This window comes from Choloepus didactylus, chromosome 1, assembly GCF_015220235.1.
Source record: "Choloepus didactylus isolate mChoDid1 chromosome 1, mChoDid1.pri, whole genome shotgun sequence".
In the NCBI taxonomy this organism is placed as follows: domain Eukaryota; kingdom Metazoa; phylum Chordata; class Mammalia; order Pilosa; family Megalonychidae; genus Choloepus; species Choloepus didactylus.
In genome coordinates, this window is record NC_051307.1 from 13,902,218 (window position 1) to 13,927,371 (window position 25,154).

General features: G+C 38.6%; 2 protein-coding genes across 4 annotated transcripts in view; both read right to left on the reverse strand.

The window, feature by feature from the left end:
• The window catches only part of MRPS6 (mitochondrial ribosomal protein S6), a 68,376-nt gene that overhangs the window by 25,902 nt on the left and 17,320 nt on the right, over window positions 1-25,154 (reverse strand). The gene's annotated exons all lie outside the window — the stretch shown is intronic.
• Window positions 10,537-25,154, reverse strand: part of SLC5A3 (solute carrier family 5 member 3) — a 31,699-nt gene continuing 17,081 nt past the window's right edge. The window contains exon 2 of the mRNA XM_037832021.1: window positions 10,537-21,907. Within this exon, the coding sequence (XP_037687949.1) occupies window positions 19,419-21,575 (2,157 nt within the window). The 5' untranslated portion in view covers window positions 21,576-21,907 and the 3' untranslated portion in view covers window positions 10,537-19,418. The remainder of the gene's footprint in view (window positions 21,908-25,154) is intronic.

Below are 25,154 nucleotides of genomic sequence, written 5' to 3' on the forward strand. Positions count from 1 at the left end.
CTACCTCTTTCATGACAACCACCATACTTGGTATGCACAGCTCACATTTTGTCACACAAAACATTTAAAATATGTGTTCTCAATAAGAAATAAAATATTTAATAAAAGTAATATTTAATAAAGGATCAATATTTAATAAAACTAATAATTTTTATTCCCTCATCAAGGACACTCTGAAGTGAAACTGGCTTTTTTTTTTAAGTGAAATTGAGTGGTGGTGAAGAATAAATGCACTGACTACTAGCAAGTTTGGTGCTGCTGCCTGGATTTGTACTGACATGCCAGCTGTTTTACCCACTATTGCTTTTGCAATGATCCCCTAAATGGGTTCCTGGAAGCCCCAAGCAACCCCAGACCATATCTGAGAACTGCAGTTATAGAAGTACTTACGGGCGAAGTTTCTAAAATAAGATGAGAGAGGTGGGAAGAGCAAAAGAGAGAAGGGTATCTATCTCTACTTGCCAAGAAAAAAAAATCTACATTCAGTAAGGTTATTTGCATTAAGAATTCATGGGAATACCACAAACACCACCACTGGTCAATGTTCAATCCAATTAAGCCTATTTTCATCCCAGAAGATAGTTCATTTTCTGAACAAAATTATCTTTTAAGTTGTACTCTCTGGCAAAGACAGTTCTGAGCCAGTGGCCTTCAGGTGTACCCAGCCATCAGTAAACATCCCCACAGTCCACCAGGAAATAAAAAACACATAGAATCCACAATATTTAATGGAATATAGCATCTACCAACATCTCCCCTTTTTTACCTTGCAGGTAGGACTTAGGAAAGGCTGGGCCAGGAGAGAAAACTGTTAATACCTGTGAAAATGCCAATGTGAAAGAAGACTTTCTCATTCTTTGCTGAATCTTAATTCTAAGGCTTATCTTCTTACAGGGAAAAAAATTCTTTGAAATTGAAAATTTCAAATAAAGGGAATGTCCATGGAAATTCTGCATGGAGATTTTCACAGCGATTTGAAAAAGGAAATCTGTGAGAACTAACCTTTCAACAGAACAGACTTCACAGGGAAGTTGTGTCACTAGCAGCCCTTGGAAGAACAGAATGGACAACCATCTGCCTCAAAACCCATGAAGTGCCAGCCCCTGCCTAATGAATCCACATCCATGTAGGTTTTTAAACAATATAATAATCAGAGAGCTACAGATGAACAACTTTCACAGGCCACTCAGAGAGTCCTGCAAGTTGGGACTTCCAGGAACATTACTGTTTGTACAACTGGTTGCTCTATTTCTTGGAGAACCAGAAGACAACTGGAACCCAGAAGTCAGGAGCCCAGAGATCCATAGTCCTAGTATCAGAGCAGCCAAAGAGATGTGACAAGACAAGGCCAAGTCTGGCTCTGAGACCACAGTGGTCAATGAAATCAAAGTGGTGACAAAAATAAGAGGAATCTGCCCATTCTTTGGCCACACAGCCAGGATTGTGATTCTTGGAAACCCAGGAAATCTAACATGAAAATGCCTTCTTTGCAAAGATGGTAATAAAAAGAACCCAGGGAAAGAATGAGAGAAAAGAACAGAGGAGAAAGAGCATAGTCTAATGAGAGACCGTGAGTTTAGCACAATAATAAAGTGCAAACAATGAAGCAGCGTCATGGTTCATCTTCTCGGGGAGGTAACGCACGGCTGAATGTGCAAGAGCAGAGGTGCTAAGGAGGATGAATGGTAAAGCAGGTTCCACTGCAGGGTGGGTGGAAGGCCTTGAACTCATAGACTAAACTTTCCTTAAGTGTCCAAGGGGCCCCTGCAGCTAGCTGAACCAGAGACATCAAGACAGCACTGGCAGCAAAAGGCTATAAATGAATAAATTTAAAGAACTAACCCACAGAGCAAGAAGGAAGTGATAACTAAATGAGAGGCAACCCTGTATGAACTTACTAAGTATCAGTTACTCATGTGCCTACAGTAAATCTGGGAGTTTACCAATAATACAGTTTTGCCCCTTAATTTATTCACTTGAGACATTTCTGAGGTCTCAAGCAAAGAATATCCTCAGATGTCACTGAAGGACAAATTTGGGGGCTCACCTGCACACAACCAATCATCTCTTTCATGATTTGGGTAAGTCAAAGGAAAAAGCCAGAATCACCAACGCATTCCTCTAATGAACAGTGGAATCCCCTGGGAGGCTGAGAACTACTGACGCTGGTGCCTTGCCCTCAAATGTTTAGATTAATTGGCCTGTGGATTCACAAAATCCTGGGCACTAGGATTTTTCAGAGCACCCATGGTGCAGACAAAGGCTTGAGAACCATACTGTAATAGGAAGTTGCCTGGCTTCTCATCACCCCAAAGATGAATGTCACAGGCTGAACTGCAGTTTCTAAAGGATTCCCAGCAATGACCTCCTCCAACTCTAATTCAAGGAGTCTTTCTCACAATAAGGGTCCTCACTGAAAGTGAAATGGAGAAAGGATCATCCCAATAGGTGACTCTTGTGGTGGATGGTGACTGCGTCAGCTGGAAGCAAAGCCAAAATTAAGGTACCCATGCTTGCCATTCCGAGGGCACTCCAAACACAAGCACCGTGCTGGGAGGTTTCCATTTGTATCCTCCCCATCCCCCCTCCAGAAGCACTTACAGATGAGTAAAAGAAGATGGGAAGAAGATTGGCAGGAGTCCTGGTTACTATGACAGCAAGTGAATGAAATGCCAAAGCCAATGAAATTGATAGTGAGAGCAGGAATCAGGTACATGGCATCAAGCTCCTAAATCTTGCTGACTGCTCTCCTTCATACAATTCAGTTCTCTGCCTCCTCCTTATATTCCAACCTCCTCCCAGGATACAAAGGGAACAGCACTGGAAGGCCAGTGGAAGTAAGATGCCACAAAGGATCTGACAGTAGAGGCAAAAGGCTTACAAGAAAATTCTACTTAGATCCTGTGAATCTTCTAAATGTCAGTGTAAGGGCTTAGCAAAAATATCAGTTAGTTGACTGGGTTAAGAGGAGTTTTTAAAAATATACACTGATGGGCATACCTTGCTGAAAACCAGTCAAAGAGTGTCCACCAACTAGGTCACTGCTATGGTACTTGAATTCAAGTGGTGGGAGGAAGGCACTTAATGGACTGTCATTTGCTCTACTCTGAAGGGCAAGGAGAAGAAAAGATAAGCACAGAGGAATTAAAGGGATAAAACCTCCACGGTTCAGTTACATCCTAGGAGAAGCAGCGTTCTTTGGTAATCCCATGTGTCTCTCATTCCACATATTATCTTGCCAATATAATCATTCCTAAGTCCATCCCATTCCCCAGGCTGAGCCCCTCAAGGTTGCATCTTCCTCATCTTTACAAGATGACGGGGATACAAAGAATCTAGTACACAATATGTGCTCAGTAAATAAATTTCTGATGAATACGTAAGTCAAAGAATAAATGGATAGTGGAGAGTTGCTAATTCAATTTAATGCAACTAGAAAGGAAGAAAGGATTAACCGAGTCAAAATTTAATAAGATCTTCACTGCAATGAGAAAAACAGCACCATTTGAAAAAAAAAAAAAAAAAGCAACGATGTATAATGAAGCTAAAGCACAATCTATTGTCAAAAACACGTGCACTCCCAAGGAATTAGGGATAGGCAGGTGAAAGGAGAAAAAAAAAAAGATAAAGCCAGAAACACTTAGAGGTGCATCCAAACTTCTAAATATTCTTAAGACATAATTAAAAACAATGGACACTCCATTCCTAGAGTGTACAGGGAATATTACTACAACAGCAGCAAAACCCAGATGAAAAACTTATGAAACCTTCCATAAATGGGTTAGCAAGCCCCATAAAGAGACAACAGGACTTTACAGAGGGTTGCCCTAGGTATAACTGCGAGATTTCAAATTGGAATTGGGAGGGGAAAAAAACCCAAGGAAATGGTAGTCCTTATTTTGCTGTATTTATTTCTCATTATTACAGTTTAACATTGGCAGTGTCTACCCTGGAGTACTGTATTCAACTCGTAGGCTACACTTGAAAAGGAATATCAGCTGCCTCAAAACTGTTCAAAAAGGGCAAAAGACCAAGATTCTCAGACTGCTGAAGAGTCTAAAATCTATGCCCTGTGCTGCACAACCCACAGAATAGAGAATGTTAAACTTGATTTTGAGAAGACTTAGAGACAGCATATTTATCTTCAAATACTCAAAGGGAAGACAAGTTACAAGGCAGAACTTGGACTGTTAACTCAAAGTCAGAAGCAGATTTTGGGTCAATAAGAAAACCCTTAATCAAAACTTTCTAAAAATGGGATGCACATTCTGGAGGGACTGATAATGTTCTTTTTTCTTGTGGGTGGTAGTTACAAGGATATTTGCTGACAATCATTCAGTACACTCTGCATCTACGTCAAAGTGTGAGTATGTATATTTCATTTCTTAATTTTTAAAAATGCTATGGGATTCATGCACTGTACAGAATAATCAACTAGACAGCTTCTAACACCCTTTCAAAATGTGAACAATCATCATAGTTTTGTACATAAGAGAGAGAAGCAGAATTTGGGAGATGCCAACTGGGCTTCTGGTAGTCAACATGCTCTTTCAGGGAAGACAGAAAGGGCAACAGGCTCCGAATTGTTAACCTTCAAAAGGCTAAGAAAATCAGAGGATCATTAACATCCGAGAGCTGAAGGACACCAAGCTGCCCAACTAAAAGAGCCCACTGAGGACCTTAGTAGAAGGAAAGAAAAACCTGCATCAAGGCACATAATTGTGAAACTTCAGAACACAGAGACTGGAAGCTAGAATAAAAATGGTGGCTCATTTTCAAATTTTTGAATGAAAATGCTTTCCAACCTAGAATTCTATCTTCAGTCAAATTTTCAAACAACTATGAGGTGGAATGAAGACATTTTTAGACAGGCAAGCTCTCTTTCTGGGGCAGCAGCAAGTGTGGATGGAGTAAACATCAGAGAATGCAACAAGGTGGAGGCTGGAGAGGTTTCCAGAGGCAGATTTAATTGGCCCTGAAAGCCTCATTAAGAAATATGAATTCATTCTGGAGGCCCAGAGAAAGCGTTTGAAAGATTTAAGGAAGGGAGTGTTTAAAACAGCGGACAGCAGGTGAAATGGAGTTCAGGCAGCACGGAGATCAGTAGGCAGTTGTCACTGTGATCCAAGAAAACGATGCCGGCAGCCCAGACTAGAGAGCCGGCAGTGAGAACAGAGAAAAGGAGGCCAAGAGGCACACAAATGACAAGTGAGGGTATGCCCCAAGAGTCTGGAAAATGTTATCCTTGACATTCAGTAACTGCTTTTCTGGGAATCTATCTTAAGAAATTAATCCTAATTACAAACTAGGATTTGTTCACAAAGATGTTCACTTGCAGCCATGCCAAGACAGGAGGCACTTAAATAGCTGCAAGAGTCAACAGTTGTAAAAAGTTTTAAACATTGGGGAAATGACTGGGTAACAATGGCAGGGCCAGATAAAAGAAAATAAAACCGTTAAATTTTGCCTTTAAAGCTCCTTTAATTAAAAGGGAAAAGCTTATGATGCAACACCAACTAGGGGAAACATTAAGATCAACTAGACATCTCAAAGTTATTTGAGCAGGGAATAAAAATGTATTTGCAGGGTTCCCTTGAGCAACTGGAGAAAAATGCAAAAATATTAAACTTCCCCACCTGGGGAATTACAAGCATTGAGGACTACCAATTTAGTAGGCCAAGCCCTCGATCTTGGGGCTTGCCCTTATGAAGCTTGTTACTGCAATGGCGAAGCTAAGCCTACTTATAATTGTGCCTGAGAGTTTCCTCCAGAGAACCTCTTTGTTGCTCAGATGTGGCCTCTCTAGCTAAGCCAACTCAGCAGGTGAACTCACTGTCCTTCCCCCTACGTGGGATGTGACTCCAGGGGTATAAATCTCCCTGGCAACGCAGGGCATGACTCCCGGGGATAAGTATGGCCCTGGCATCGTGGGATTGAGAAAGTCTTTTTGACCAAAAGAGGGAAGCAAAATGAAACAAAATAGTTTCAGTGGCTGCAAGATTCCAAATGGAGTCTAGAGGTCATTCTGGAGGGTATTCTTACGTGCTATATAGATATCCCTTTGTAGTTTTTAGTGTATTGGAATAGCTAGAAGGAAATACCTGAAATTGTGTCAAACTGCAACCCAGTAGCCTTGATTCTTGAAGATGATTGTATAACTATGTAGCTTACATAGTGTGACCGTGTGATTGTGAAAACCATGTGGCTCATACTCCCTTTATCCAGTGCATGGACAGAAGAAAAATGGGGACAGTAGAAAAATGGGGACAAAAATTAATTGAAAAAATAGGGTGGGATGGGGGGATGGGAGGTTTTAGGTGTTCTTTTTTACTTTTATTTTCATTCTTGTCTTTTTTTGGAGTAATGAAAATGTTCAAAAATTGACTGTGGTGATGAAGCACAACTATATGATGGTGCTGTGGATGACTGTATGGTATGTGAATATATCTCAATAAAACTGAATTTTAAAAAAAAGATCAACAAGAGTGCAAAGAAAAAAACTGGTGGAAAATATGGCACCTTGTTAATAAGATTATCTTTGAGGGACTGAGTCTATGGGTGACCATTTTTCTCTATTTTACAAATTGTCTACTTTATTACTATGATAGATGACTTTTTTTAAATGCAGAAAAGTTAAACACATTTATTGGAATATAATTTTAGCAAAGAAACTGGAAACATTCTAAATGTCCAATGAGTTTAAAATAGCAAAATAATTATGCAATATATTTTCTTCATAATGGAATGGTACTGAATTTTTTAAAAAACATTAGCAAGAGGGAATTTTTCAGGATATTAAAAGAAAAGAGTATTCAGCATTTAAAATAAACTACATCTATATATAGGTTAGAGAGGAGACAAATCAAATTAGCAGAGGTTTGAGGAAAAGTGAAACAAACCTCTTTTCTCCTTTGCTATATTTCCTAAGCTTTCTTTAATGAGTATGTACAACTTAATAAATGTTAAAAGCCATCATTTGATTTTGAATGTGACCAGGCTTAATTCCTGTTCCCATCCTATTATAATTTTTGGACACAGTAGGAACAATTTCCCATGGTATCAGGAAGGACTCAGTCAAGGACTTGGAATGTCTTAACAGTTGTAATGGACTCTAATAACAGAAGGTAGAGTATGAGACTATTCCCCACATACAAGATCAGGCCAGAGATTCTCACATTTTGAGACAGGAAAAGGGCAAGTCACAATTCTAAAACAAAAAGTAGAGTTGCGCCCAACCTCATGTTTTAAAAAAAGACAAACTAAGGCAGGTAGGGGACGCTTCTTGTTTGCCCAGAGAATTGACAGAGAACCCTGCTTTTGAAAAACAGGTTAAGTGCCACCAAGTCAGGGGACCCTCATCTAGTCAGTTAAATTGTAATTCAGATAGCTAGTTAACAGGAATGGCTGCCATATTAAGTAATTCAAAATGTTACAGCACTTCAGACATTATTAAATGAAGTTAGATTCCTTTGGTTAGATTTCCTTTGGATAAACTATAATATAATCCCAGACAGTTTAAAAAGTGGAAAGAAATCCAACCAATCAAGACCTCCCACATTTGTGATGTACACTTCAATTAAAAGGACAAAAGACTTTCTGGCAACCACTGTGGGATATTTAGCTGGGATTCTCAGGTCCATCACAGGTACTCATTAAGCTCAAGATGAAGCAAGCAGTATAAGATCTACAGCAACTTTTTTAAATTTAAAAAAAAAGTGCAAAAAATATTGTCTTCTTAATGGTCTTCTAATGTTCTAGTGAGTACATTTCCAAAATCATAGCTTGTCAGGAACATGTATGTAAAGTAGAGACAAAAACGAGCCACAAAAAAGTCCAATGACTGTCCACTGTATTGTTCTAAGACAATCAAAAATGAAAACAGTTGTTTTGAGGAACATGAAAATAAGCAGTCCAACTGAACAAGACTTCAAGCTCTTAAATACAACTGGGACACCAAGGATGTGATGTGCAGGGAGAATGGAGTCATTGCCAAACTGAGACAAGGCATTCATTTCATAAATATTTGGGGAGTATTTACTCTTGTTAGGAGCTGGAGTACATGTCCAGTCCTCCCAGAAGGCTCTCCTCATTCCATGTTCTTAAATAGGCCTGACACTACTCAGCACTTCTAGAAATCACACCAAGTCCATTCGAAGCTGGATACCCAAAATTAGTACATAAAATTGAGGTTCCTGTATTTTCTAGAAAATTGAATTAATTCACTTATACTTGGTCATATGCATTTCACACTAATGATAATACAATATTTTCCCGGAATCCCTGAAAGATCTATTCCAAAAATTGCCCAACATGTGATGCAGAGTTTGGAAGAAAAAAGAGCAGAAGTCAGCAAACTTCTACAGCCCACTGACTGCTTTTGAAAATAATGTTTTACTGGAACACAGCTATGCTCAATCCTTTACATACTGTCTAAGGCTACTTCATGATATAACTGTGTGGCCACAGAAGCCAAAAAATGTTTACCATATGGCCCTTAACAAAGTTGGCTGGCCCCATCAATAGAGCATGAACTCAGGAGTCACAAAGACCTAGATTCAAACCCCAGCTCTGAGACTTACAGACTGAGTGGCTGTCCACTTGTTCACTTTTTCAACAGCTATATATTAAGCACCCACTGTGTACCAGGCACTGCACTAGGAAGAACAATAACCACCCCAGACACTGTCCCAGCCCCTAGCTCCTCATCTATAAAAGAGACAATTGGAGTCACCTATTATGATTTGATTATATTTGCAGAAGCATCTAACACCTAACAGAGAAGTGCCTGATACTCATCCTTTTAGCATAAAACCGAGTTAAGTTCTGGGTCTCCCCAGATCATCTAATTCTGAGTCATAGGATTGAAAAAACAAACAAACATGTCCATGTTATTAGCAGATTTCTCACAATTGGACAGGGGAGATCAAAGAATGGAGGATGGCTAAAAAGAACCTGTGTTGATTCAGGATTGGTAGTATTGGAAAATACCTGTATGTATATGAATGTCCTAGCTCTGTTATACTGAAAGGGCCCAGAAGTAATGACACCCCAGTAGCAATTAGCATACCCCAGATCTTGGTTTCTAAATAGCATTCCCTATAAATGGAATATTTCTGAACCAGGGCAAGAAAAAGTACAAGAACTGCTCAAAAAGTGATGGAAACATGTCACTAAGGACACAGGAACTAGCCTACAGGGGGTCCCACTAGAAACAGTTAAGCAACATAATGGCAATAATGGATTATAACCCAATGAATAAACTAATCTGTGAATGCATACTAATGATAAATAAATGGGGAAAAGGAGAAGCTCCCGCTTTCATATGGTCAAAAAAAAAAAAGTTAAAGAAACATCACCATTTTGCACCACCATGGTAAAACTTAGGCAAGAATTATCAATGATAGTCTCCAAGTATCTCCCACAAATGACTTGTTACATATGGGAGAAATAGTAACGTGACAGTGGAAAAACCTGGTGGACACCTCCATAACCAAGTGAACAAAGTTAACTGATGCCCCAATAACAGGACAAATCAACATTACATAACTGCATTACATAAGTGCAACTTTGGGAAAAAATCATTACTTAAGTGGTACTCACACCAAAAATGCACAGCCTGAATCGGAGCCCAAACTGAGGAGAAACATTCACAAAACAAGTGGCCTGTACTCTTCCAAAATGTCAGTACCATGAAAGACAATGGCTAAGGCTAAGGAACTGTTCTGATTAAAGGAGACAAGAGGCATAAAATTTCAACACAATGGACTGGCTTCTGGACTTCAAAAAGAAGTGCTATACAGGAATATTATTGAAACCAGCCACATTTGAATAGTCTTCCAAGTGTTTTATCATTTACTTTCCTGATTTTGATAATCATATTGTGGTTGAGTGACTGTCCTAAGAAATATACCCCAAAGAACTAACGGTATATGAGGGGAATGACATCTGCAACTTAGTCTCAAAAGGTTCAGAAAGAAACGTGTGTTGATTAGCAAATGATGCAAAGTGTTGACTATTGGTGAATCTGAAGACTATCCCTAAATTCTTCAAATTATTCTTGTAACTTGTATCTTGTAAAGTTTAAATTTCAGTTACTTTAATCTTAGACGGCACTATGTCAAAAGAAACAACTCTCAAAGCATAAACCTACAAATTAGAGAAAGAACAAAGGTAGTCCCTTCTCTCCCATTATGAGAGTTCTATCTTTAGACAGGAGGGCAAAACCCAAAAGAAAGATATATTTAATCCATTCTTGACAAACATGGTCTATTTCAGAAGTGAAGTTGAGGGATAGAAGTGAAAAAACTTCGAAGTATTTTTATTTACTCAATGTTTTGTATGTAACCCAACTTTCAGTCAACACCTGTGAGTGAGTCCATTTTTAAAATAAGAGGCAGGGCAAACCCAGTGGAAACCACTCAAGGGCCAAGGGGGAAGGACGTCAAGAACACAGCCTCTTCAGCTGAGACACAGCACAGAACGCTGTCAATATCTGAAGGGAGACCCGTGTTCATACTGAAAATAGTCACAGGAATGTAAATTTTTCATTTTATTCAAAGTTGGTACAGAAGTGCTAACATTTCCATAAAATAATTACTATACTTCAGTTACAGGACAAAATACCACAGAAAGGAATGTACTTTGCAAGAAATGTAGTTCATCTCAAGTTTTCAAATACTTTTGAAGGCTAATGCAGCAGCTGGCAAAATAACACACAATACACAAAGATCAGTGTATTTTACACTGGGCCAGTAATGAAAACTGACAGCTCTTTAGCAAATTTGCTTCATTTTTTAAACAACAATAACACTTTAAAAACACATTAAACCAAGATCATACATGTCAACAATTTTGAAAATCAGATTGTATACAATAGGTTAGAATAGTCAAGTTAGAATTGTCATGAATGGTTAACAATCCTAAATCTACAATTTCACTCTATTCCTTTCAATACGGAAGTAACCTGGTTCATACCAAATTCTATTTTCTGCTTGCAACTAAAAACATTGTACAATGAGATGGACTCAATCCAACTTAAAAAAAAAAAAAAAAAGCTGTGGGCAATGGAAGTTAAACTGGAAATCAATTTACAATTCAAAAAACTCACCAATAACAAAATCAGTTTTTAATTTTCAACAACTTAATTTATAATCACATTTGGTCTACAATGCATAACTGACTCAAATGATACTTGTACACAATACACATCTTCAGTGTATTGACTGGCCTTTTACAGAAAATCTGAACAAAACAATAGGCAGGCCACTGGAAAAAACATTTCTAACATAGACATCTTTAAAAAATGCATTAATACTTACATATCAAAATTACTAGATAAAAGCAGCAGTATTCTGCTGACATTTGGCTTAAAAATAAAGGAATGAATGAAGCAATTTCACAGGATATTAGAAAAGGAATTGTTTTTCTTCTTAAAGAAGACTACTAACTTTTTGCACAGCAACTATTTGATATCCACCTCATTCAAAAAAAAAAAAAAAGCACTGGGAAGCACACAGTTCATACATGATTACCAACACAAGCAGGGAGGCAGAAACAGATCTCCAAGCAAAGGCTGGGTTGATCCCGACTTTCTGACCTCTGTTGGCAATCGATAAACTGAAGCGGCGATGATGGGGGAAAGCAGAACCGATTCCACACCATCACCTGACACTAATGTAGTATGTCATTATTAAAAAATAATAATAAAGCTTTTGCATTTTAACAACCCCACAGAAAAGTCCATGAGCAAAAGATTTGTTGATCTGTTTGCCAATTCAAAAGTTAGAGATCTCACAGTGAAATTCGAAAATACTAATTATACATATTTACATTGCTAGGACTATTTTCACCTAGGCTAATTAAAGCAGTTTTCAATGAAATAAAAGATGTCAAAGGAACATTTAAAAGCATTCTTTCTTAAAGTTCTTGCAAACTATTAACATTTAAAGGTATAGAACACATGATATATAGGATTAACAGGTTATAATTGCTTCGCATTATCACATACTGCTAAGCCAAGAACATTCCTCAAACTTCTTTTTCCTGCATTTCTGGTACTCCTCTCCCCCTCATCTCCCAAACCCGAGGTTTAACATTCTAAAGGAATGCTGCAGGTACATAACTGGCTAGCTTTTTGCTGGGGAGAGCTCTCCCTCCAAGTATCACATGTCACAGGGGTCTCAACCTGCTATAATCTTCATTCTGAACATATTAATGAGTTGACCAGGTCTTTCCCTAAGAAGACAAATACACAACACAGAGGAGAGTGGGAATGAAGGTAGTCCGTTCTCTCCCATTCTGAAAGATTTATCTTTTGACATAAGGGCAAAACCCAAGAGAAAGATATATTTAATTCATTCTTGATGAACATGGGTTATTTCAGAGGTGAAAGAGTGAAGTGTATGATAAAGACAAGGCAAGGACAAGGCTGAGTGGAAGAAAACACATTTTCTTCTTTTGCACACAAATTCACAGATTTCATCTCATCTAGTCTTGGAGAGGGTAAAGGGCCAGGTAAAAGAATCCTTTAGACTCTCACAGCCTATGTGAAAGCATAGTAGTTCATCTGGCAGGGTTGCTCAGAATTAGGCTGCTGTTCAAATTCTTGGATCAAATTCTCCTTTATTAAATAAAGTGAAGCTTAGATAAGCATATGAAAATAATAAAAACCACTTCATCTCTCATGGACAAACCTATACAAAAATTGAAGACAGTAGCATTTGTCCTATTAAAATGTGAAACTGATTTTAGGGCACTCTTGATGGGAGGTAATATTTCCTGCAAAGATAAAAACAACTCCAGTGGCTCTACAGCTGGAAGCAGTTGTTTGTCTACAAACTGTTCCAACAAAAACCTAGATGTGCCCCGTTTCTTTAGTCCCAGATTGTGGGAAAGAGCCCACAGACCCCATTTTAGTCAGTAACCCCCAAATACTGCAACATTTCTTGACATTTGTCTTCTCTCCCTCCACCAAAGCTGTACAAACTTATTCAGATTATCACATTGAAACAGTTATCACTGAGGACCCAAAATGTAGTCAGATACCTCACTGCTCAGGTCTTTAAATACTGAGGTCAGTCCTCATCATCACAACCCCCAAGGCAAACATCTGGGGGGCTTTAAAACTGGCACTTGCGGGACACCGAGAATACTGTCTTGTGCTTCATATGTGTGAAGATACATACGTGGGTGACCACGATTTTGTGCTTTCTATGGAGCGTTAGCTTTTTCCCTATCACATATATGTTCTCACATATGTCTATGAAACCAGCACTGGACAAGCAATAAAGTTAAAATGTACTCGTAGAATTAATACAAGTAACTTTAAAAATTTAATTAAGGCTATGAAAGAAACAAATACAGACAAATAAATAACATTTAAGCTGCAACAAATATAAAGCTACATGGTTTCCTTGAACCTAAATAAAGGTTGCATATAAACTATGCAATATAAATTTTTTTACTTACTTCATTAGTTATAAAAAATTTTAAAAGGGGAATAGTAACAAGAGTTTTCATCAATATAGGAAAAGGTAGAAGTTAGTACAGTCAATATTGGTAACCAGAAGGTACTAATCAAAACATAAATTTCAGAACTGTTATATTATGGAATACTTGATTTATGGGCCTTGGCCAATTTGGGATTTCAGTAACAGCAATGAGCCTAATATCAATTTCCAATTATTTTTAAAGTGAGCTATTAAGGAATATTCCATGTACAGAAGTCCAGGGTACACTGATAAATTGAAAAATTCATGGTTTGTCCAAAAGCAATAAAAATATTAAAAATTCTTTTTTAACACTCCTTTATCCAGTAGCACTAGGGAACAAGGTAAATTTACCAAGATAAATATGTCTCCAGTGAGGTTGTGGATACCTACTGTCAACTTTTGCCATTGTTGAAAAACATACATTTCCCTTGACAGAGTTCACTTGAACATAAACTCAGTGGCAGGGGTGGAGGGCGTTGTCATTATTTTGGGCACCAATGTTGGTACAGTGCTTTTCCCAGGATGGCAAAACCAATGTTCCTACACTAAGAAGAAACCCAGACCCCTGTGCTTTGTCTTGGCTTGCTCTTCAGCTACCTACTGTATTCTAGCAGTCCTCTCCTCAAAAATGCTATGAATAAGGTTATTGGTTTAAGTTAACAGCCTCAGAGTATGAGCCACTCTTAAAAGTAAAGTGCATGAGATCAATGATACAGACACATCAAACCTGTTTTGTTAATTTCTGAGTAAAAAACTGTATGTTAAACTTATTGGCCACCAGAAAAAATGAGGTGCTACCCCAAAACAAAAGACTAAACCCCACCTTTTGTAAAGGATTAGAGATGGAAACAGAAAACACAAATTCTCACAACATTCCTTTAAAGGTAAATCAGTAGTTCAAAGCCTTATCCCCAGCACTGGAGCGAGAACTTTAAAGAAAAAAAAACAAAAACATTTATGTGACTAAATTAATAATGTTGCAGGACTCAGTGCTGGCAAAGCTTATTAATTTCTTTGAACCTTGGGTAAATTTTGTCCTAAGAGCTAAAGTGGCTGAACCAGCTACAGTTTTCCAACAGAGTGGGGTTTGATGAAAAGCATGTCAAATTAAGGGAGGTGACCTTAATGAAGGAAACAGTGAAGGAAACAGGGTCTGCAGCCCGGAGTTCAGTCAATCAAGTCTATCTCTCAAAAGTTAACTTTTCTTAGGCAATCCAGCTCATATCTAACAAGTACAAAAGAGTTTCTCCATATGTCAACCAACCAGTTCTAACATTTTACCTTTCTTTATAGAAAGAGCAAGTGTTTTGGGAATCAGCAAACTCCACTGCCTCTCTGCATTATTGTGATACCATCATTTCAAAGGGACTTGTGAATTTTAACTATTCCACTCTGTCATTTCTGAAAAAGGAATTCTGAGAATAAAACAGTGGAATTAGTGCCTCTATTAATATTCAATACTAAGTAAGCCTAACAATATCATTCCTGAGAATTAATATTTTAAGGTAATAGAAATTAAGTGTATTTAAACATAACTTTATTTAATGAAACATTATTTGGATCTAAGTCCTCAACACTGAGGGCAAAGCAGCACTTTCACACACCATGGCAAAAAGCCTAAAAGTGAATTAAGCTGCCAAAGGATCAAAGTAGGAATCTAGTAAGTACTGAAAGAAAGAATAGGTAAAGAATTAAAGAAACAATGTGAGGGAAGACAAATGCAGGAAAAGACCAGTATCTCTGAATGGGAGGTGGTTATACACACATTAAAATATATCCTATTTGTAAAACCTGCTCTGACTAATGTCAACATTGAAATAACTTAAGCAAGTTAACACCTGGCTAATGAGAAATCTTATAAATACTGAATCCTAAAAGCATTTATTCTAGTAAATTATCACTATCAAATATCAGTCATTTAACCTCAGACATGTTAATAAATTAGTACTTCACAGTATTGAACATCAAAACAGGGTCTAACAGGCTGGTTCTTATTCATTGGTACCCTAATCTATATTTTATTTAAACTGATAGCCAAGATGCTTCAAGTTCTAGAATCCAATGGATATGATTCTAAGTCAACAGATTTGAAGCTAATATATAACTGTCCATTACCAACTTGCTAATGTCTGCATCACCCAGCTACTTCTCAACATCTCACTTAATAGTTTTCTGATCTTCGGAAAACTTTGTTTTGGCAAGTCTCTACAGTCACATAACCTACCACGGATGGTTTTGTAGACATCTTCTCCCAACCCAAACCTAAGGAATGGCGGAGGTGTGACTACTAGATATCCATGTGGCCCTTCCCAGCCATCATATCAGGGGAGTAAAGTATAAGGGAAGCAGATAAGCCTAATACTGCCAAGTGGGAACATTGAAGGACCTGACCTTTAAACAGCTAATGATATAGCCAGTTTCCTTGGGGGAGGGGGGGGAGGGTGTTAAGGGGTAAAGACTGATGAAAACCCACAGGCTACATTAAATGATATTCAAAGAAACAGAGGAAAGAACTATGTACCCAGGATAGGGAAGAAAGTAATGGACTACGAAGGTGGCAATAAAAACTCTAATTGCCTAGGACATGACTTTTTACACCCGCTTAGCCTCAGGTTAGAGAACTAACAACCCTTCCAATACTTAAGATGTGAATTTTCACAGAGATAGGTCCCTGCAAATTTCTGAAGGTCTCATCTCTAAGAGCTATGGCTTCCATGACCCTACCCAGCCTCTGTGTCAAAAGCCAAATGAAAAGGAAGGTCTGGGAGATAAGATCTATTGAATTTAGGCCAAAGGACACAGACCCATTGCTACTGCCTGATGATTCTCTAACCTAAAGGAAAAAGAGTGATAAGCTCTGCAGGGGAGACTGCCTGGGGAAGGACACACTGGCTCAGCTGTTTCCAAAGCTGCTTACTATCTGGTGTGGCAGGACAGAATATTCTGAGAGATGAAAAGGGAAATTAGAGGCCCCACAAAGGAGCCAATAATCTCTCTGGGTACCAGAGTAGTAAGTCTGTCCTTCTCATCACAGCTTGAGACTAAGCTTGCCTGGGAGCACAAAAATTTAAGAACCGGGCAATACCATTAACAGCTGATGAGAAAATATTTTTCTCCACCTTTGAAGACCAATGTCCTCACCTCATTTTGACTTTTGGCTAACTACCTGACTCAGTATCACTCTTAGATGAACCTTAGCTTGAGCTAATATAAGAATATATACATGTCAACATCTAGAGATCATATGCCATCATTTAAGACCCATTTAATTAGTGTAAAGTATGAAAACTTTGCTAGCTTAAGACAGACTATGCATCATTCCAGGAACAATCATTCTAATGAGATACAGACTGAAGATTGGTCCCCTGAAATGAAGTTGTAATCAGCAATTCACACACTTATTCAAGCACATTCTCTATTACTGGGAAGCAGGAAAAAGGACAAGCTTCAGGGACTTCAGCCTAAATAAAGTGATGTTTATATGGGCAAGAATAAACAACCCTAATGGATATGCTGATAGTCATTCCTTACTAATAGACAAGAGTACTCTAAAACTTGACCGACTGCTATATACACACACAAAGACACAGATGGTGTATTTTATGTATCTTACTAAGACAACAGCAGAGAGAAGGTAGTGGGATCCTAATATTCCAAACTATTAGGACTCAACATTAAATAAAGGGGAAAAATTATCCACATCAACACCCCCTATTCGTTTATGCTGTAAATAGAAGGGGTAGGAAGGCTACCCAGGCAATACACCAATCCCCACTGCCAAATTACACAGCAATGTACTGAGAGTCAAAGAAAATTTTAAGTAATACAAATTAGTAATTTAAAAATTTGAAAAATCCGAGATCTTATACCCCAAATACCAAAAGGTTATCTAAGAGGAAGAATGGTCTACTGGACAAACCCTGAGCCCAGATTTGGAGACCTGGTTTATTCTTTCCAAACAGACTTTGTAACCTTGGACATTTCACCGTCTCAGCCTCCATACAAGAAAAGGATAGTCCCTATCTATTTGGCCCCCAGATTATAAACCTCAAGGATAAAATTAAGATAAAAATTCTACAAGGCACTATAAGCTTTTCAGAAACACATGCTATTCATTTTCATCTACAGACTCAGTTCATCAGAAAGTCTCCTGGAGATGGAAGACATTTGCTTAGTATAATTTCTAAAACCAACTTTGGACTAATGAAGTCCATCATAACGAAACATTTACAGACTATGACAAATTTAAAATCATTAGGACTGAGTTTAAAATTCAAAATCTACAAAAGTATCTATAAAAGTAACAATTTTCCCTAAAGAATTACAAGCTTAATAAAATCATGCAATTTAAAAAGTATCATAGATTAAAGAAAGTCAATATACAATTAGTTTCCTTCATTATTTATGGAGGACAAAGGACACTGCTGAGCATATATAGACACAGAACTACATAATTTGTAGAGCCTTTCTCTAGTATCTTTCATAACCTATCTCGCTATGGGGAGGTGGCCTATAAGCTGCAACTGGGGACCAAGTCAAGATAGCTGGTCCTCTATCTACCAAGTCCTGTAATATCCTCCCCAGGATGCACTACTAGAACCAAATTTTTTGTTCATGGCACCTCTTGAACATGCTACCCAATCTATAGCAAAGACTATCCTAACAATCTATCAATGAATGGTAAAGCATGCACTCTGCATTTTGTTACTAACAGTCAGTTTGCACTGAAACATCCTTATTCTCTAAGTCATATAACTTTAAACAGGAATGTAGATATCACAGACTTGTACACATGGCAAGTTTGAGAAAAAAATAAATTAGGAAAAAAAAATTTCAAGGATGCAATTATGATCTCAGAATTAAATTTCCCCTCAACCTCAATACGTCATGACCTAATCAAGGAGGGCAACCCAGAACAAAGGCAGTGTCAATTTTTATTCAAGTTTCTGGACATAGCTTCCAACTGGATACACTTGGGAAGGCACTTGGCTAACAAAGGATGTTACCAAATGACAAGAACAATGCTAGAGAGAATTAGTGGAGAATGAATAATCACCTGTTTAGCTTAGTTGATCGAACACTGCTTGGGGGATGCTAATTCCCAAACTGTATGAACCACTTTATTTTGGTCAATAAATTTAGGATCACTGACAACGTTTACTTCTTTTTCTCCCTTATAATCATTTAACAACATATTCAAAAAAATGTGACAACAAAGACTTGGTGGTCATTTGGTATGGTTCACTCAAACTCGAGTCAAAGGAGGGGAAAAAAAAGAAATTGGAACAAAGTTTTTCCCAACATTCCACAGATTGCTGATACAAGAATAGCTACAGGAAAACATTCTTCCTTTCTTTTGGCAATCAGAATGTAAAGGCTCATGCTAACAAAATGAACCTGGCGAACTAATTAACTTGCCCTGAAACAAGTACCACACAAGCACATTTGTTAGATTTTCAGCACATTAATAGATTGTATAGTGTCTAAGAAATCTGTTTGTTTGTTTTTAATGGTAGTAGGGATTACAGAGACAGAGGAAAAAAAACTTTGTAATGAGCAAGTCTTCTACTTTAGGATTAGCAGGTTTACCAAGACTTGGCAGTGCAGGCAGACCTATTTGTGTTATCATAACATATATTCTGCTCTAGGTGTTCTAATAGTTGGTCTCTCCTTACTTTGGTATGGAAAAATTTAAACCACATTTGCACAATTCAGTCTGCTAAACAAGTTTTGCTTCATTTAAGTTGAGGAAGATTTACTTTTATCCATCTCTGGGAAAATAAAGTCTTGCACATAGATGATTTTCTGCTAAATAAAATTTGGCTAAAACCTATAGAGTAAACAATGCCTGAGAGATGCAATAGTTACATAATTTTTTTCAAAGACCAGTATTTTCTTAAGTTAGTGTCTCACCATATCCTTAAAAGTTCATAAGGAAAAATAAACAAACATGAAAATTCCAAGCGAACACACAGCAAAAAGCCCAATGTTCAGTATGAGTTTAACTCGTGGAGTCTCTTCCAACATTTGTAAACAAACAGCCTCCTCTTCCATCAGGTCTCTGAGACTCCTCTTGCTGAGGCTCTTACTTTTAAAGCCACAAAACCAGTCTATGAACTTCCAGTATCGACTGCCGTCCTCTGCTTCTTTCTTTCTCTCTTTCTCACCCATGAGAGCTGCTTGCCCATTGGAATAAGCATCTACCGGTGTTTCTGCCTCTGAATGACCCAAGGAAGCCACCGGGTTCCCTTCCTCCCTGCAGGTCACCAACAGATTAACATCTTCAGGCTGAAGGCCCTTAAGGCTGTCTTCAGATTTCCCACTGCGGATGACGTGGTTGATGGCCTCACTATTCTCACTGCATCTCAGAATGTTCTTCTCTTGCATTTTATATGGTTCATCTTTCAGGGAGCAGCTCTCCTTCACCACCAGGCTCTTCTTAGACCAAAAGGTGGTAGTGCGAATCTGCTCCTTTGTGGGAGGTGGCGTGAGAAGGCTAACAATTACAGTAATGAGTCCTGTGACCCAAAACAATGCCGTGGCCACATACATGTAATGGATGTCTTTGATGAAGCCTGGCCTGTGATCAGGTTGGTCACACTCTGGGGCACGGTAAGTAAAGGCCAGTGTCAAACGAACTGCTCCAAGAACAAAGCCAGCCATTCCACCATAGAAAGCCCCTTGCTCATTGCAGCGCTTCCAGAAAATTGCCAGAAGGAACAGGGCCGCAACTGGGGGTGTCAGGTAATCTGCTACCTCCTGAATGTAAAGGTACATCTGGCCTCCTTGCATCTCCACAATGATTGGCACCCATGCAATGCTGATCACCACCATAAAAGCCACAAATATCCTCCCCACAATCATTAGTTCCCGGGAGCTTGCACTCTTGCGGATGAGTTTGTACACATCAAGGGTGAATATGGTACTGGCACTGTTAAATATAGAGTCCAAGTCACTCATTAGAGCTGCAATCATCACTGCCATCATTAGTCCCCGGAGGCCCACAGGAACCAGCTTCATCACCAGGCGTGGGTAGGCAATGTTGGAGCACCCAGCTCTGCTTCCACACACTTGCATGCAGTGTTCTGGGTTGATGCAAGCTATGTCATCAGTAAACAGTATCCTCGAGATCATTCCTGGGACCACTATGATAAACATTGGCAGAAGCTTCAAGAAGCCAGCCATAAGAGTAGAGCCTTTGGCATGAGAAATGTTTTTGGCGGCTAGAACCCTCTGCACGATGACTTGGTCAGCACACCAGTACCATACTGAAGCTGGGGTCTGCCCAAGAACAAATCCAGGCCAAGGAACATCTTCATCTGTCGGATTCCGCAACATTTTCAGGGCATCTTCCTTAGGGTTGACATTACAAGAATTTGTGTTGGAAAGGTTGTATGTCAACAAGATGGAGGTGACATTGGGTGAGGCCAACATGTACCTTCTCTTAACTTCCTCAAACCCACCAATCTCCATTATGCTAATAATCATAAGTGTGAGTGCGCCAATAATCATGAGCAGAGCCTGCAGAGTGTCTGTGTAGATCACTGCAACAAGGCCTCCGGTGACAGTCAGCAAGGCAGTCATGCCAATGAGCAGGATGACAGACACGTAAAGATTCCAACCCAAAGACTCCTGGATAAACAGGGCACCCGAATACAGATCCACTGAGAGTTTGGTGAAGATATATAGAATCAGAGACAAGGCTGCAAAATAGACCTGAATCCTATGGCCACCAAATCGCTTGGACAAGTATTCAGGCATGGTATATACCCCTGACCGGATGTATATTGGGATGAAAACCCATCCCAGAAGTTGCAAAAGCAGTAAGGCATTGAATTCCCATGCGCCCACTGCAAATCCACTCGCAGCTCCAGATCCTGCCAGCCCAATGAAGTGCTCACTCCCAATATTGCTCACAAATAGAGAGGCACCAATAGCTACCCAGGTCATAGAGCGCCCCGCCAGGAAGTATCCACTCACGGTGCTTCTATTAGATTTCCACATGGCAAAAAAACCAATGCACATGACCAGGATAAAATACAGAGCCACTATGGCAATGTCTGCTGTCTCCAGCACAGCCCTCATTTCGGTAACTTTGTGAATAAAAGTTTCCAATGACAGAAGTGTCCAACTTTTTACTTATTAGCACCCCAGCCAAGTCTGTACACCATACGTGAACTGGACTACAGAGCAATACAGCAGGTCAAAGTCTTTGTCCTTTGGTTTGCTGTCTTGATGGTGGTGGTTGTGATAAACTTTGAAGGAGACAGTTTAAATTTTCCTCCGCTTCTTAATTGGGATTGAGAACTTAGCTCGTACTCTTAATCCACTCTCCAAAAGACCATCAGCATTTACTCAGGTGCTGGAGGAGAAATTCTGAGTTGCAGCTAAGTCTAGTGAAGCCTACTGTACCAACCCTGCAAGGCAGCAAAGACAAAAGACAAAGATTGAATTAGAGGAGGGTCTCACCAAGTGATGAGGAAACTTTCAGTCTAGCAAACACACGGCGCAACAAGACATTGTTCATAAAAAAAAAAAGAAACTTTTAAAATACACTTCAGTTCCCCAGAAAAGAACAGTCTATACTACTGCAGTGGATACTTAAAAATCAGTGAAAATATTTATGGTTTTTAACTATGAAAAAAAATTCATCAACCTCATAACTAAGTGGCCTAACCGCTTCAGGAACTAAGAACGGCCGACTATGACAATGCCCTTTTCTTGTCTTACTGCGATCGTCTCAGATTGGAACAGGCACCAAGATCTTAAAGCACCTAGAATGCTTCTGGGGGAAAGAAAAACAAAACACTAATTATTAATAGTAAGGGCACCAAAATGAATCTTTAAATACTACAAATCCCAAAAGCAGAGCAATGTACTTCACAGTAAGTTAGGGTCCTGCATGGCAGGTCATGTTTACTAGGTGATCTCATCTACCCCCAGGGAATTTAAACACAGTTTTGCCCACAGGCTCAGCCTGGGCAAATCTATGGCTATATTACTTCCCTAAATTCCCACTGCACTTGTACATCTGTATTAGCTGTCATACAGTAAACCAGAACTTACGAGAATGACTCCTGCTCTAAAGGAAAACAAGACATTCCACACAAGAAGCTAGAAACACACAACTTACAAAATGACCCGAAAATTGTACTCTTTACTCTAGTTAGGAGGAAGGCGTTGGAAAAACATAAAAAGAAATTTTTAAGAGATACAATTTCTTTCCTTCTCATTAGGCAATATACCCAAGAGAACCTCAGAGAGTATAAAGACACTGACTCAAGGTTTGATCTTGTTGAGTATTTTTTCTTCTTAAATGTTTTTTGTTGAAGGGTACTGAACAGGGTGGGGAGAGAAGGAAAGAGGTTTTCTGGAAGACTAAAAGATAATTTGATTATTATTTTATCTTCCAAACCCAAATGAAACAGACATTTGTCAACTATTAGATGACTTACTGACTTATTGAAGATGATCTTCAATAAGTCAATCTTCAATAAGTCAATCACAGGCATTTTTCAGTTCTGGATTAAGATAATCCTTCTGCTAAAAAAAGAGTGAAATTTACCTAAAATCAAGTTTATGAATTTGATGGTTTTCTCCTGGAAAAGAGACAAATTCTGAATTTTTAAAGTGAATTATAACAGTACTTAATAGATCAACATAAAAAACATTTCGTTCCTCAATCTAAGACAACCACACCTTAACTTCTAAGTGATTTCTCCATTTGTAATAAGGTAACCACAGGGTAAAATGATTTTCTATGCTTGAAAAAAAAAAGCAATTGCTGTTTGATAAATCTAGACATTTTCCTTTAAAATCAACAATAAACCTAAAGCCTATAAAATGATAATATATCAAACCAGCTCTTTTCAAAACAGTTCAAAATAAACCAGAGTACTAAAAACTTACAAACACCACACACACATCAACCACTGGCAAGAAAAAGACAAATGCCCTACTAAATTAGGTGAGTAGGTCTAATTCATAAAGCTGCCATCAACCCCATTTTTATGACTTTAAAGTATAAAGCACCACTATAACATTAAGAAAACTGACTAAAATCCTTTCTCCTAAAAGTCAGTGTCAATGACTGGCATAAATAAAATTACCATGGATCAAAGCACAAAATACACTAAGTTGAGATTTGTATCACTTGATACCTGCCAAATTCTAAAATAGATGTTTCTATGACCACCTTCCCCACCCCAAAAATTTTCAAGTTTTCAGAAATACCTCAACATTATTTAAGAAATCGCCTAATTTTAAATAAAACCAACTCAGATGGCTAATAAATAATGATCATTTAAAAGGATACCTTTAATGTTTCAGCATAAGGGGCAGGTCCTCAATTACAATAAAAATTGCTGTTGGCAGTTGTGAAACTGCCTTCTCCAGGGCTCTCCCTGCCACACTTCCAAGCCATGCCCTTGCCACGTGTTTCCAGTTACACAGATAAGCCCAGCTCATAGCTCAGAAGGGTCCCTTCAGACATTACTCTTCTCCACAGTGGTGACTGACCATGTGTTTCCCCAAGAAGGGACAGAAAGACACTCAAGGGTTCTTGTGGTTTGGAGGGGAAGGGGCGGCAGGGTGCAGAAGGGATGTATTGGTCACTGCAGCAGCTTATCTGTTCAGAGAACAAACTGCTCAGAAACAGAGCAAGCACTTCTTTCCTCCGTCACTAGGAAGCACTGCCAACATCAGGCTTTTCTAGTGGCACCGTTTTTCATTGTCAGATACGACTTATGCAAGGCTCATATTTATGACATATTCTGCTCCCTGTTGAATATTCAGACTGGTTGGAATTCCCATGCTAGGTCTAACCCCTAACTTCTCTAGAAGAGCAGATAAGCAAAAGAGAAAAGACACATTCTGCCCACAAGAAAGGCAGTGGGGGAGCGGCCAAACGTGAGGTCAAAGCTGAGTCCTCAACTCTTTCTGCCTATCCCTCTTCAGACCCTTCAAAAGTCATTGCTGACAGTCCCTTTGTCACTGGATACCAGTCTTTGGGTATATTTAACATTTTTTCCAACTGAAACAAAAAAACATCCGAGACCAGCACCTGTTAAGACTGGAAAAGGAAAAACAAAACAAAAACAAAATAGGTCAATTTCATGTAGAAAAATATAAAATACTAAAATACAACTAAATCTCACATTCCAGTCATGATAGATTGCCACAGTTACGAAGAAGTTCAGCCTTTCAGGAAACTGTACATTCTCTAGAAATGGTTCCAAATACAATATAAAGTGTATATATTTTATCCCTTTCTTTTAAGAAAATACTTCTACAACAAAAGCACAATGACTGCCTAGAGCTCTTTTTATTTTCAGAAAGACTATGCCTTTAATTTTTTTTTTTAAGTTAAAATGGAGCTATTAAATTTATGTTTTCATATTTCTAGGACTAAGCTAGTTCACAGTTCAAGTAAACCCCTTAAGTGAAAACTATGGAACAAGTAATAAAATGATCAAAATTATGAAAAGTATGTGGGATGGTTCTTTGGTAGTGCATTATTTAAAAAAAAACCAAAACAATTATTTCCACAATGAGAGTAACAGTCCTAGAATGTATAAAGAAATGGTCCCTTAATGGTGGTGGGAAGATTTAGCCAAACCTCAACAAGGGTGTTTTGAACACAGCAGACACCTTCTCCTCAACCCC